At 61.0% G+C, this 14,221-nt stretch overlaps 1 protein-coding gene across 11 annotated transcripts in view; it reads left to right on the forward strand.

Moving 5' to 3' along the window:
* The window catches only part of BRME1 (break repair meiotic recombinase recruitment factor 1), a 16,880-nt gene extending 2,744 nt beyond the window's left edge, over nt 1-14,136 (forward strand). For 7 of the 11 annotated variants that reach the window (XM_070273026.1, XM_070273025.1, XM_070273024.1 and 4 more), the window contains 7 exons: nt 1,584-1,761; nt 4,672-4,753; nt 4,966-5,070; nt 7,524-8,744; nt 11,465-11,553; nt 13,167-13,259; nt 13,519-14,136. In XM_070273026.1, the coding sequence (XP_070129127.1) occupies nt 1,584-1,761; nt 4,672-4,753; nt 4,966-5,070; nt 7,524-8,744; nt 11,465-11,553; nt 13,167-13,259; nt 13,519-13,669 (1,919 nt within the window). In that variant the 3' untranslated portion in view covers nt 13,670-14,136. Of the gene's footprint in view, nt 1-1,580; nt 1,762-4,671; nt 4,754-4,965; nt 5,071-7,523; nt 8,745-11,464; nt 11,554-13,166; nt 13,260-13,518 lie in introns of all 11 variants that reach the window. The other 4 variants (XM_023645257.2, XM_005613574.4, XM_005613573.4 and 1 more) reach the window with 1 other exon arrangement.
* The last annotated feature ends 85 nt before the right edge of the window (nt 14,137-14,221 follow it).

Below are 14,221 nucleotides of genomic sequence, written 5' to 3' on the forward strand. Positions count from 1 at the left end.
GGAAGCCCTTCACTTCTGTTGATGTTGGTGCTTTTTATCTGGCACACGTGTTCATTGGATGAGCAAAGCGCGCTAGCGTTGGGGCATCTTAGGAAACCCAGTAAACAAAGCTGCTCTGGTTTGCCTTTTTTGGCAAACCACAAGGTGGGAGGGTGTTTGTGTACAAAACAAACGTTCGTGGGAGCCTCGCTCGGGGCCAGCACGATCATGAGATCGGGGTGCAGCAGACTCGGCTCCTGCCCCCAGCCCCCTCAAGGTCTCGTTGGGGAGAGAGAACAAGGCTGCTCCCGGAGAGAGCTGCTCACGTACACTGCGGCGGAGTGAAGTTCTGTGTGGCGCTCACGAGCCGTATCGCTGCGACTAGAGGAGATTATGGGAAGGGCGCTGTGTGCAGCCTGGTGGAGTGCCACAGCCAAGGCAGCGCTGAGGAGGTCCCTGGCACTCGGTGTAGGAGGAGGGGCCCTTCGATGAGTTCACTTCAAAGTGTGTAAGGGCTGAGGTTGGAAGGGGTCTACCTGCTGAACCCCAGGAGGGGCAGGCCTTGGTCTGGCTTGTCTTTTTGTATTGAGAAGCACAGTACACAGTAGGTGCTCAATAAATGCTCGGGTACACTTGAGTGTGCAGGCTCGAGTTGGACTGCCTGGGTCCCATTCCAGACTCCTTGGCCTCCGCGTGCCTTGGCTTTCTGATCTATAAAATGAGCGCGACAGTAGGACCCTCCCTCGGAGTTTTATCCCAGCACAGCCAGGTTCTCAGGACCCTGTCTGGCATGGGACTCGCGTTTGTTTATTGAATCGGTGACTATGTTGGGTTGAACGCAGGCAGATCTGACAAGCCAGGCACCGTGGGCAGGTTCTGTGTAAGGCAGTTTCCTTCATTCAACAAACAGGTGTTAATAAGCGCCTTTAGGCTCTAAATTGCTCTCGGTGATGGGGAAGGTAGCGCAGACATGCAAGGGACCAGGAGGTGCCTGAGACATCGCCTCCATGGCACTCTGCCTCTGGGGTCCCAGTTCTCCCAGGGTGGATGCTCTGCGGATATCACGGAAAACTAGAGGGTCCATAGCTCAGTCCCATCTGCGTCTCCCGGGAGAGATGGGCTAGATGCTCCTGTGGGAGCCTGGAACCTACAGACGAGGCCCCTCCCCGTGTGCAGCAGGTCGTAGCGGGAGAGCCAGAAAATGACCCAGGACACGGGGTGCTCACAGGAAAGCTGTGAAGTGAAGAGAAGAGAGCATGGGCCTGCATGGGGGTGCTCTCGAGAGGAGTCAGGGTGGCCCCTCTGCAGGGATGTTTGGCTGAGACCTGCAGGAGCCAGCACACGCCTCCCGCCACTTCCCCAGAGAGAACGTCGCTGGGCCAGGGTATCTCACATGGCTGGGAGCCAGGCCAGGCCACCTTGGGGGTCAGCCTCAGCCGTGGCCAGGCCGCAGGTAAATGGCCTCGTAAGCTCCCACGTACCACCTCCTGGACGAGGTTCCAGCCCGAGCTGGCTCTCCAGGCGAGCGTTGGAGCAGGGGTCCTGCCGCGTTGGGTTGTCAGCCGTGGTACCTCACCCGTTCATCCCCCACTGTCTCTAAGCAGGAGGAGAAGGAATCCATACTCCGAGACCCCCAAAGAACCCGAGGCTAGGAGACTCTGCCGGGGCCCCCCGGAGTTCCCAGGTGGGCCACGTGCCTCACCCTGAAGAGTTGGAAGGCAGCCCTGGACGGGCTCCCTCTGCAGAGCAGAGCCGGGAGGAACCAGAACAGTCGGCCTCCAGGTAGGTGGCTCAGAACTTTCCAGCAACCCCACGGACAGCACAGCACAGCAGCCAGTAGATAGGACGCGAAGGGGAGGGACCGCCATGGCTCGTCCCTTGCTGTGCCTCCCTTGGGGCTCAGGGCCCTTGCACCTTTCTTCCTGGGGCTCTCATGATCAAGCTTCTCGCTGCTTTCTTCCTGGGGCTCTCTTCTCTGGTGAGAAAGCTTGATATTTTAACCACAGGCTAGGAAAACCTTCCATCTTCCAAGGTCACTTAGTTACAGAATGCAACTCTGTGTCCTGTCTGCTGGTCAAATCCGTATTTATCCCGCATTCCTTCTTAATCAAGAAGGGCCCGAGGGAGGTGTGGGTCTGTGAAACCAGAACCGGTAGAGAGAAAGAGCGATGACTGTGGGCCAGGCAGCGAGCTAACGACAAGCCCTTCACACAGCAGCTCACTTGATCCGCGGCTGTGAAGTCAGTTCTTATGCCCATTGACTGGTAAGGATCCTGAGGCTTCGAGAGCAGGTGACTTGCCAAGGCCACTGAGCTGGCGCGAGGCTGTGTCTGAGCTGGCAGTGTCTGGCTCCTGTGCTCTTAACCAGTGTGGTTTCCCGGTTCCCTCATTTTTTCAGGAAATATGTCAGTAAGCACAGTGGGAAAAAAGAAAGACCTGGAGAGCAGTTTGGTCTGCCGACAGGGTTAAGCCACGTGTATCTCTAGGGGACTAGGAAGGGTGAGCGGGACTTGGGAGAAGAGCGGCCCCTGCCAGCGTCACGGCTGGGGCTACAGATTTTCTGAGTAAAGCTGAGGCATGTCGTCCAGCTGACAGAACTGTTTTCTTTGGGAGTGGGTGCATGTCTGATCTCAGATCATTGCAGTCTCAGGACTGAGGATGGCCCTGCAGTGTGTGTGATGTGACGAGAGGGCCATGTGTCACATCTGAGCCATTCTCCAAACAGACATGACAGGGTTGCTGTGCCCCTGGAGACGCCCACAGGGCCGGTGTGATCTCGGCCACAGCCCACCTAGTCCACAAGAAGAGTCAGACTCCACTGGAATGGGTTCCCACCCTCTTTTGTTCTGTTGTTTTGTTTTTTTTCTTGAGGAAGATTAGCCCTGAGCTAACATCTGCTGCCAATCCTCCTCTTTTTTGCTGAGGAAGACTGGCCCTGAGCTAACATTCGTGCCCATCTTCCTCTACTTTATATGTGGGACGCCTGCCACAGCATGGCTTGACAAGCGGTGCCATGTCCGCACCTGGGATCTGAACTGGCGAACCCCGGGCTGCCGAGAAGCGGAACATGTGAACTTAACCGCTGCGCCACCGGGCCGGGCCTTGTTGTTTTTTAAACACTGTATTAAGAAGGATCACATGCACAGAAATATAACAGAAAAAAAACAACATAAAGCAAATCAGCTTAACAAATGCATGTTGAGAAATGAAATTTTCCAGGAGCCGCCCAAACAACCTGTCGCAATTAGAAATTGTGGAGCAGACTGTCGCTCTCAGGATCTAAACTGATCTGTCTCTGGAACACGCCCTGGCACAGCTCGAGCCCATCGGCGCGTCTTCACGCTTCTTCCTTCTCCACTTCCAAAGTTGAAATCATGAAAGTTTCAGTTCCAGATTTTGATCTTTTTTTACAATATACACATCCACATTTATTTAGATATAGCCATAAGTCTCACCAGTTGTTTTTTTTTTAAAGAGCCGTTTATTTTTTTAGAGCAGTTTTAGGTTTACAATAAAATTGAGAGGAAGGTACAAGATTTCCTGTATCCCCCTGTGCCCCACACATGCTCGGCCTCCACTGTCATCCTCACTCACCAGAATGACACGTTTGTTACCAAGGATGAACCCACACGGACACATCCTGATCCCGCAGAGGCCGGAGCTGACGTGAGGGCTCCCCCTTGGTGGTGTCCGTTCTGTGGGTTTGCACAAATGTGTAATGATGCGTGTCCACCGTTATAACACCATCCAGAGTATTTCACGCGCTCAGAGTCCTCGCCCGTTTGTCTCTCCCTTCCCACCCCTGCACCCGCTCATCTTCACACCATCCCCATAGTTTTGCCTTTTCCAGAATGTCGCCTAGTAGTGGCCTACAGTGCGTCGCCTTCTCGGCTTGGCTTCTTTCATGTAGGAACGTGCGTTTCGCTTCCTCCGTCTTCCTTCCTGGCTCGAGCACCCATTCCTTTTCCTCGCTGGATCCTGTCCTACTGCCGGGGTGGACCACAGTTTATTGATCCATTCCCCTGCTGAAGGACGTCTTAGTGGCTTCCACGTTTTGGCAGGTGTGAATGCAGCCATTCTTTTTTTTTTTTTAAAGATTGGCACCTGAGCTAACAACTGTTGCCAATCTTCTTTTTTTTCTTTTTTCTGCTTTTTCTCCCCAAAGTCCCCCAGTACATAGTTGTATATTCCAGTTGTGGGTCCTTCTAGGTGTGCCATGTGGGATGCCGCCTCAACGTGGCCCAGTGAGCAGTGCCATGTCCTTGCCCAGGATCCAAACCAGGGAAACCCTGGGACGCCGTAGCAGAGTGTGCAAACTTAACCACTCGGCCAAGAGGCCAGCCCCAGCCGTTCGTTAGACACCATGTTTCTCGTATCCACGGCTTCCCTCTAGCCTTTGCAGCGTTGGGGGCTGGAGCGTCAGTCCAGATGACTGTCCTCTTCCTCCCGCTGGAGCGCTCCTGGGTGATGAGGACGGAAGTGCTGCCAGGGCGGCAGTGCAGCCCTGGATGTGGGCCTCCGCACCCTTCCTGGGGGCCAGCATTGTGGGGGCTGCACCCTCCCCACCCCCTCGGCAGGGGCTCCAGGCTCTCCTAGAGGGGCCTCTGTCACAACTCTGTCTTTGGATTCCTTCTCTGTCTGTCTTTGAGGCGCAGGATTCAGAACTTCCTCCGTTTTGTCTTTCTCCACCAGCTCCCCTGAAGAGGAGGCCGGAGCTCCCTCCAGGCTCCTGGGGCAACCCGACGAGGAGCCAGCTCCCTTTCCCCCTTCCCAGGTGAGCCTACTCGTAGTTGTGTTTGCACAGAAGAGCTTCCCTCCCGAAGCCGGAGTTCTTGTCCCTGTTCAGGGTCAACAGCTGCTCAGGGCAGGGGACCGTGAGTGTGTGCGGGGCTGCCGGGCAGGGGCCCAGCTTTCATGTCTGGCTCTCTGGGGCTCTCACTCCTCCCTTGTCCTTATTGCTGCTTTGTTCTTGTTTCTGGTTCACAGAACTCAGTTGGGAGGTTCGTCCCTCAGTTTGCAAAGCCCAGGAGGACAGTTAGGAGACAAGCCGCCATGAGGGAAGAGGACCTTGGCAGCGGGGCCTGTGGCTCGGTAAGGCCTTACGATGGGCCAGGCGGAGCCCGTGGGTGCATGGCCTCTTGGCCCCGGCTTGGCAGCGGAGCTTGGCCTGCAAGAAGCGCTCGGGACAGCTGGGCCTGCAGAAGGGCCAAGGCCAGAGCCCCTGCCTGGGCCGCGCGAGAGCAGGGAGACTCAGGAAGGCCGCCCGCCCGCCAGCCCTGGGCCCCCAGCCCTGCTGTGTGAGTCGGCGGTGGGGGCCGTACAGCATGCTCTTGTCCTGTCCACCGTGAGCTCAGGGGGTCGCACATGCCCCTAAAAACGTGAGTGGTGGGCATTCCCAGCAGCTGTGTTTGGAATCACCCCAAACTGGGGACAGCCCAGATATCCCTGAGCAGGTGACCAGTAGAACAAACCGTGGTCCATGCCCGCCATGGAGCCCAAAGCAGCAGCAGATAAGGGACAAACTGGTGAGGCACGCAGCCGCTGGGGCGCATCTGCAGGGCTTTGCTAGGGGTGAGAAAAGCCAGTCCCAGAAGGTTACAGACTTCAGGGTTCCATTCATGGGACGTTACTGAAATGGCACAGTTATCGAGACGGGGGGCGACTCGTGGCCGCCAGGTGTGGAGCCAGCAGTGAGGGCGAGCGTGGCCGCGAAGGGCAGCACTGGGGTCCTCGGGGCGAGCGTCCCAGGATCTCAGCTGTTGTGGCAGACACACAGCCTCCGCTGGTGAGAGACGTGTACAGAGTTAGTGCCACACGTGAATGAGTCCAAGTCCGCCCGGAGAGCCAAAGAAGGCCGGTGACTTTGATGTCAGCATCCTGGTCATGGTGTTGTACGCGAGTTATGAAGATGTTGCCAGTGGGGACGTGGGTGAAGGGCCCAGGGCATCTTTCCCCGTGATTCCTTCCAGCTGCATGTGAATCTACGATGCGCTCACAAAACGTTTAGGAAAAGGGGGCAGTGTCTTCTCCGTCGAGGCAGGACAGGCAGTGTGTGACTCGCAGGCTGGTCGCCAGTGGCTTCACTGAGGCGCGTTGACCCGCTGTGACCTTCGCTGGCCAGACACTTGCTGTGCAGACCTCCTCCTGGAGAGGGTGGCCCTGCTGGGTGTAGAGAGCTAACTGGAGGAGGCGTCCCACTAGTGCTGACAACTGTCCCAGAGAAGCGAGGGAGCCGCGCTGTCTGGAGGGCACCCTCGCGCGTGGTCCCCAGTCGCTGCGTGCTGAGTTGATGGTTCACAGTCCGCTTTGAAGGGAGGGCTGACGGTGTGGGCGTGAGAGGCCGGGAGGCGCAGGTGGACTCCAGGGTTTACGGCGCGAATAGCTTGAAGTATGGAGTTGCCGTTCACTGAGGTAGGGAGCGCAGGAGCTGGTGCTGGCCGCGTAAGGTTGGAGATGACAAGGACACGCTGGGTGGAAATGTCAGGTGCACGTGCCTAGAGTCAGGGAGATCTGGCTGCAGTGAGTTCCAAGTGGGGAGGTCTGCGCCACTGGAAGGATCGAGGTGCCATCTGCCTAAGGGATGGCATTCAATCTGCGTCCCAGCCAGAATCCTCCTCTCCCCCAGCCTGCTCCCGTCACCCCCACCTCCATCAGGGGCATTTCATTCCCCCCTACTCCCTCTCTCTCTTAACTTTGCATCTTGAAATAGAGACTCATAGAAAGTTACAAAACAGTATGGACCCGAGGGTCCATCGCTGGATGCCTGGGTAAACACAACGTGGTCCATCCACGCAGGAATATTATTCAGCCTTAAAAAGGAATATTACTCAGCCTAAAAAGGTATTGCAACATGGACGAGCCTGGAGGACATCACGTTCAGTGAAATGAGCCTGTCACAAAAGGACAGATACTGTATGATTCCACTTGTGTGAGGCCCCCAGAGGACTCAAATTCGTAGAGACAGAAAGTAGGATGGAGGTTGGTGGGGAGTGGTTGGTCCACAGGGCCAGAGTTTCAGTTGTACAAGATGAAAAAGATCTGGAGAAGGGATGATGGTGACGGCTGCACACCTGTGTGGATGTACTTTATGCTACTGAGCTGGACACTTAAAAATGGTCAAGATGCTGAATTTTATGTTACGTGTATTTACCACAATTAAAAACAGAGCAGCACAGAGAGCTCCCTGCGTGCCCTCCTCCGGCTTCCCCAGCGGTGACAACTTGTGTAACTGTAGCCCATCGTCATCACCGGGCAGTTGACACTGCTGGAGCCACAGGCCTCCTTGATGTTTATATGCTTGATCCTCCCAGCGGCCTCCACGTGCCTGGGGCTGGCGGGGAGAAGGAGCTGATGGAAGGAGGGATCCCTGTGCTTCCGGTTCCCCCAGCCCTGGCTCTAACCACTCGGCGCTGGTGCTGAACCCGTTTGGGGGCACTGTCGTCCGCGCAGCATCTGATTCTTTGTAGAAGGGCCGTAATGACTAGAAAAATCTTCAGAGCGGTTGCTTATGGAAGGCCCAAAGCTGAGTCTTTTTCTCTCCACAGGAAACACTGCCAGAGCCCAGTGCCCAGGAGGCAGACAGCCAGCCGCGGGAGGAGGCCCCGGGGCTTTCGAGCCGTGCGGCCGGGGAGCTGGGAGACCAGACCCAGGCAGACAGCGCCTGCCCTGAGCACAGCAGCCAAAGTGCCGTGGAGCCTGTGCCCCGCAGTGGGGATCCTCAGCCCTCAGCTTCCACCGATGCCTGTGCAGAATGGGGGACAGTGGTCTCGGCCTCAGAGAGGGCCAGCCAGGGCCACCTGTGGGAGCAAAGCGCCAGCGCACCAGATGGTGGAAGCACGGAGCCGAGTGGGGTTCTGGGCGAGCACGGCCAGAAAGGGCACCTGCCGAGCACTGATGCTGAAGAGAAGGAGCCAGACCCAGGCGCCCCCCAGGAGGGAGGTGCCCCAGGGGGAGCAGGGGCTGACTTGCCTGAGGGGCACCAGGAAGAAGGAGGTGGCGTCCTCGGCCCGGCCCCTCGGGGCCTCCTTGACCCTGTGCAGACCCCCAGTGGGGCTGGTGGGGAAACAGAGCAGAGCTGCGGCAGCCCAGGGCCCTCCTCCCTCGGGACCGTTGTCGTCACAGCCATGAGCACAGACCCCGCTGAGCCAGAGCAGAGGGCTCCAGAGGTGGCCGAGCCGGGTGGGGCACCTGCCTCTCCAGGCAGGAAGGCCCCCAAAGGAGGCCACGGTGGGGCCCTGCTCAGAGGCACACCTGTCACCCAGGAGACCACGCGAGGCAGAGGGGAGGCAGGGCATGAAGATGAGCCCCCTGGTGACATCCCGGGGGTCCCTGCTGCCGGCCTGCCTCTGGCTCAGGGGACCCAAGCGCCCACAGTAGGTGCTGGAGAGTCCAGTCCCCTAGTCCAAGAAGCGGGCCCAGGTGTCCATCAGACCCTGGGGCCGGGCCCGGATGGAGAGGGGCTGGGAGGTGTGTGTGCACCGCCGGTGCTGTGGCAGCCCGAGTCAGGCAGACGGAGCCGCAAACAAGACCTGGGGGCGTCCACACCACCAGCGCACAGAGGAGCCGTGGGTGGCCTGACTCAGGAGATGGGGGTCATTCAGGGCAGCCCAGACGGCCCCAGAGACCCCACAGGCCAGCCTGAGGACCCTCCTGACTCTGCAGACCAGTTCTGGGGAGGGTCCCTGGCCGTGGACCTCGACTTCCTGCCCGACAGCCAGATGCGGGCCGCCCTGGAAGGCCCTGACTTTGAAGCCCCACCTGCACAGGTAAGAGCTTCCTGTCCCCAGGCAGCCACCAAGGGGTCTTGAGTCCTCCCCCAAACCGCCCAGAGGTCGGGGAGATGGGCACACGGCGATCTGATTAGACACAGACGGGTCTGGTGGTCCGAGTCACAGCTTCGGTGGGTGTGGACACAGTGATTTTCCAGAAAAGGCAGACCAGCCTTTTTGTGCGGGCCTGTCCGCGGGGAGCTGAGGGGCCGGGGCAGTGACCCCCACGGGCTTCGTCAGTGCCCGGCCTGGCCCGGCCACGGTTCCCCGGGGTCTGTGGAGGGCACCAGACCGAAAGGGGCAACCGCGGAAGCCAGTGACCTCAGAGCTGGGCCTGGGGGAGGGGACTTCGCTCCGTAACTGGAAAGAGCCTTCGCCCGTCTTGAGGGTCACTTGCCCGATACAGTTCTTTCTCAGACGTGCGTGTGGCATGTAGTTTTCCTGCTGGAATCTGTAGGGCCTTGGCTTGGCTTCCTCCAGGGGTCTGCCCACCTGACGGGCAGTGGGAGAGCGGCCGCCTGGGCCTCCCCTCCCCGCCGTGGGCGTTCCCCTGTCGGGGGCAGGTGGCAGGCCCGCCCCCGGGGAAGCACCATGTCCCTGTGCTGGCGCACGAAGCCTGGGCTGAGTGTGTGCGGCTGTAGGCCCCGGCCCGGGAGGGAGGCTGCTGTTCCCTCTGCACACACTGGGTGTGGCTCCGAGGCGAGGCCACAGGAGGACGGGCACCTGCCCGAGGGGATGAGAGGGAGGGGAGGCGGCTGCATCTGCGCCCGGGTTGGCCCGGCCCGTGGAGCCCAGCTCCGTCAGAAACATTGACCTCTGTTTCTCCAGGGGAGACAGAGGGGCGCAACAGGGACCCCGCTGAGATGTGTTAGAGGATTTGTTCAGTACACGTTCATGGGGAACCTGTTCTCTGCCTAGCAGGTCCCTGTCCCCGTGAGGCGGTGGCTCTCCCAGAGGGCATTTTGTGCCCCTCACCACAGGTCTGGGATGGGCACCGCTGGCATTTCATAGTGGGCACCTCGTCCTGTGAGACGTGCAGACCCCTCGCTGGGGGAGGAGAGACGTCTGTCCCCCGGTTCCTGGCCTCTGGGGCAGCGGCTGAGAAGGCTGGGAGGGCGCTGGGACCCCAGGTGGCGGCCAGCAGGCAGAGCAGCAAGGCCTGTAGACCCCAAGGAACGTGCGGGGTGGGGCTGGGCAGTGGCCGGTATTAGACCTGCCAGGCCGGCCAGGAGGCACTGCTCTGACCCAGCCGCCAACGCTAGGCGCGTTTTGTTTTGACACTGGGCGTTCCTGAACAAGTCGGGGCGACCCGGGCGCGGCAGGTTCCCATGGGAAGGTTCCGGAGGGCCCTGGCTGGAAGGCTGTGTGGGCGGGGACTCGGGAAGAGAGCGCAAGTGGATGGAGCGCTGAGGCCTTCCACCTGTAGGCCCTGGACCCCGCCCCACCGTGACACCACGGGAGCCCCGCTGCAGAGGGGCCACCCGGGGACATGCGAGGTTACCCAGTGGTGACAGGCCTGTCTCAGACCCAGGCCCCTCACGGGGAGTCCCAGTGGCTCCCCTAGGATGGGACACTGCCCCAGGGCCACTGGAACCCTCGGGGGCAACCGTGCCTGCTGGGAGGGAGGACGTCGCTCAGGCTGAGGAGGGTGCAGTGACTTGGGTGGGCGTGTGGCGGGGACGGCAGTTAGAGTCCCAGAGTCGCGGCGTGGAGCAGCCAGATGCGTGGGGACACTGTTGTCTTCAGGGGCTTCCCAGCCACGTGCCTGCCGGATCTTTCTCTGGGGAGGCTGTCCTGTGCCCTGTGGGGGCTTGGGCACACCCCTGGCCCCTGTTCACCAATGCCAGTAGCACCCCCTGCCCAGTTGTTTCAACCAAGACTGTCTCCAGACGTTGTGAAGCGTCCCCTGGGCAGAGTGGTCCCCGGTGAGCCCCACAGTTCTCCGTGTCTGGTCCTGTGGGTTCAGGGGCCCTTGGCAGGTGGAACTCAGTCCTTCATCCCATCCCCACCCCTCAGAGGAAAGGGGCTCTGCTCTGGAAGGACGTCCCTAGGACAGGCCCCTCCCCCAGGACACTGGTCCCCTCAGAAGAGGCCCCACAGCCCTGGGCGGCCCCCTGCCCAGCCTCTGCGCCTCTTTTCCAAGGGACGCCTGTCACCTCGGTGGTTGGGCTTGACGTTTCCCTCGGAAACCAGACCGCCCCAGCATTTGGACATGAGCCCCTCAGGGCTGTCTGGCCCTCTCTCGTGTGAATTAGGAGTTTCCCCCCGCAATCGAGCTGCAAAATCTTTTCCTGACGTGAAACACATGGCTTGTTTGTCCGACTTCCTCCCCTTGATGCCAGATGCCCACCGGATGCCGCAGGCACTACCGCTCGGGGTCTTCTCTGTGCCCTTCTGGGTACCGTGGGCAGAGCGCGTGCCCACCTGTCACAGGCAGAGTGTGTGCACAGAGCCACCCACCTGCACGGGTCAGCCTATCAGAAGGCGCAGGCCCGGCGGGGACTCAGGGCGGGCTCAGCGTTGCCCTGTTCTGCCCACTTTCGGGGAGCTGGTCACCCCGGGTCCCTCCCCCACAGCTCTTCTCCCCTGCGGGAGCCCGGCTTGGCGCTCCTGGTGTGGCCGAGGGGAAGCAGGGCGCCGCCTGTCCTTTGCGGCTCTTCCTTCCCCGTGCAGGGCTCGCTCAGCTGGGCCTTCACACGTGTGCTCTCTCTTTCCAGTTGTTTCCTGTGGGGAGTGGGCTGGCCCCTTGCTGGCCGGGCCCAGGCCCACGTGCTGACGGGGGACCCCTCACTGGGGCGCAGCTGAGGTGAGCAGGCTGGGAGATGTCGCTGCCATCCTAGCCCCGAGCCCCTGCAGCCCCGAGCCCCGGCCCTGCGGGCTCCCAGTGTGTCCCCTGCTCCCTGCAAGTGGGGACCTGGTGACCAGTGGTCTGCACCCAAACCAGTGTCTCTCCCCTGGGCCCCCCCACCGCCCTGTTCTGTAGGTGGTTTAGATGCACGTACATGAGTCTTTTGAAGAGAGGGTCCAGAGTCCAGAGCCTTCCCTGATCTCTACAGAGGGGGAGGGGACCCAGATGGCTAGGAGCCGCTGGCCGAGAAGACCTTGGGGCCAGTCCCAGCTCTGGCACCCAGCGGGCCCTCCAGGGTCTGCGCCTGTCCTGTCTGCTCACTTCCCGCCTGGCTCCGCGCCCCCAGCGGCCTCCTCTCTCCCTCGTGCAGGCCACCGGGTGCATCTCCTCCTCCTGTGTCCTTTCCCTCAGCCCCGCCCCGCCAGCACCAGGCCCTCCTCTCCTCTCACTGCGCACTTGAACCCGCTGCTCTGCAGAGGCCGCGACTCATGGATTATTTATGGCCCAGGTTCTCTTTCCGCCTGGCCGGTATGGAGGAGGACTGGGTGTGCATCCTTGGCTGAGGTTGTCCCTTCCTCCTCCTCCTCGAGGTAGAGAGTGGCCGTGTGCCCACCTCTTGCCCTTGCACACACGTCTGTGACTAGCACCTGTTGTACACTTGCTGACACACACCCCGTGCGTAGGCCAGAGGCAATTTAGTCAAGGTGGCCTCGTTGTCATTTGAGCAAAGAGGAAGACCCCATGGCCTCCCTGGGCCGTGCGACTCCACATGGACGGGTCCTGGGGTTTGGTGGCCTGTGGCTGAATGAGACACTCAGGAGGCTAAGGCCCAGCCAGCCAGCTGTCTCAGGGTGACGCCGACAGGTGGAGCAGAACTGGAGTTTCTATAGTGACAGCCGGGGGGGTCACTGCCGAGCCCACAGTGGGAGGCCGTGGGGAGAGCTGTTGACCCGAGGCCAGGAGGGCGACCCTCTGCCCGTGTCCGCAGGCCGGACATGCTGGCTTCAGTGGGCGCCACGGCCCATACGCCCCTGTGGATATGAAGGTGCTGCTCTGGGCTCTGGGGAGGTGGTGGGCCAGGTGTGGGCAGTGAGAGACAGACAAGCAAGTCAGACAGATGGCGGAGCGTGGGAGAGGAAAGAGCGGGAAAGGGTTAAACTGTTACCCGTGGTGATCGGGGAAGGCCCCCTTCCCCCAGGAGGAGGCATTAGGGAAGGAACATTCCAGAGCCTAAGAGGTACTCTGGGAACGTGGCTGGATGGGCAGGAAGGGGAACAAGAGGGGGGTCTGGAGGTGCTGCAGAGGGTGTGCGGCCTCCGGGAGGGCTCCCCTGTTCTCAGCCCCCATGCGGCATGGGGACAGGCCGTAGGGGCCAGGAGCCGGGGCCGGGAACCCGGCGGCTATGGGGAGAAGAGGCCGGATCCGGGGTGTGCCTCTGGAGTAGAGCCGGCTGGGTGGGCCCGGGGTAACGTCTGGAAGAGAAGACCGCTCGGGGCCCAGCAGAAGCCCCAGACTGGAGCTGGCCGAGCGTCCACGGAGTCAGGCTGTTCGTCTTCCTCCTCTCCCGCCAGGGCCCTCTGCGGGGTCAAGGCCTGTGAAGCTGCCAGGATGGAGGATGCAACGGACACGGTGCACGGCCTTATCCTTGAGCTCTCCAACCTGAAGTAAGGGTGGGGCCTGGGGGGGGGGGGGGGCAGCGGGCAGGCCAGGCAGGCCGGGGCCCCAGCGAGGGGCTCTGTAAGCACGCAGCTCCTGGGCCGTGGCCCACGGGGCTCTGAGCACTGCGGCAGGCGGTCTGCCCTGGACAGGGGGTTCTGGTTGGCGTGCGTGCGTGCGTGCGTGTGTGTGTGCGCCTGGGAGAGTGCGTGAGCATGTGCCGCGGCAGAGGTGGGCCTCACACCTCCTGCCTGTGTGTCCCCACAGCCGGCTGGTCATGAGCACCCACCGGGACTTGGAAGCCATCAGGCGCCTGCCCTCGCGGAGGGCGAGGCCGGCCAGGAAAGGCCCAGCGCCGTGCACGGCCAAGGCGGTGGGCGGCCTCCACCGTGGGGAGCAGTCCTGGAGGGATGTGTAGGCCGCGGTGTGCGTGTGCGGACCCCTCGCCACCGCACGGCCGGCCCCAGAGGGCCTGTGGGTCTTGCCAAACAGCTGGAAGCCGCCTCTCCCCAGACCCCTGGAGGCCCACACGCCTGCGCCCTCTGGCGTTTGCTGCCCTCCAGGATGCCCCAGGGGCCCAGGAACTGGCCTTCCACCAACCCGGAAGCCGGGGTCCCTGGGGAGACACAGGCGGCAGCTGAAGGCAGGGAGCTGCTCCTCCCGCCCGGCCCAAGGTGGCAGCAGGCAGCCGGGGCCCCAGGAAGTCACCTGGTTATCTGGGTTTGCAAATTTCACTCCTTGGCGGAGGTCACGAGAGGTTCAGAATTTGTTTTGTCCCTGAGGAGAAGAGGGCTCCCTTTGTTGGCTGTGCCTCCTCTTTGCCCCATTTCCATTTTATGTCTTCTTTCCCGAGGCCCGTTAATAAACGCCACCCTGCTGTCTGGGGCTCTGCACTTCCTCCACATTCGCCCACAAACGCCCCCCCTTCACTCCCCTTCCTTCTGGGAAGGCGGGTGGGGCTCTGCTAGGA

The sequence above is a fragment of the Equus caballus genome, chromosome 7 (genome assembly GCF_041296265.1).
Source record: "Equus caballus isolate H_3958 breed thoroughbred chromosome 7, TB-T2T, whole genome shotgun sequence".
NCBI lineage: Eukaryota > Metazoa > Chordata > Mammalia > Perissodactyla > Equidae > Equus > Equus caballus.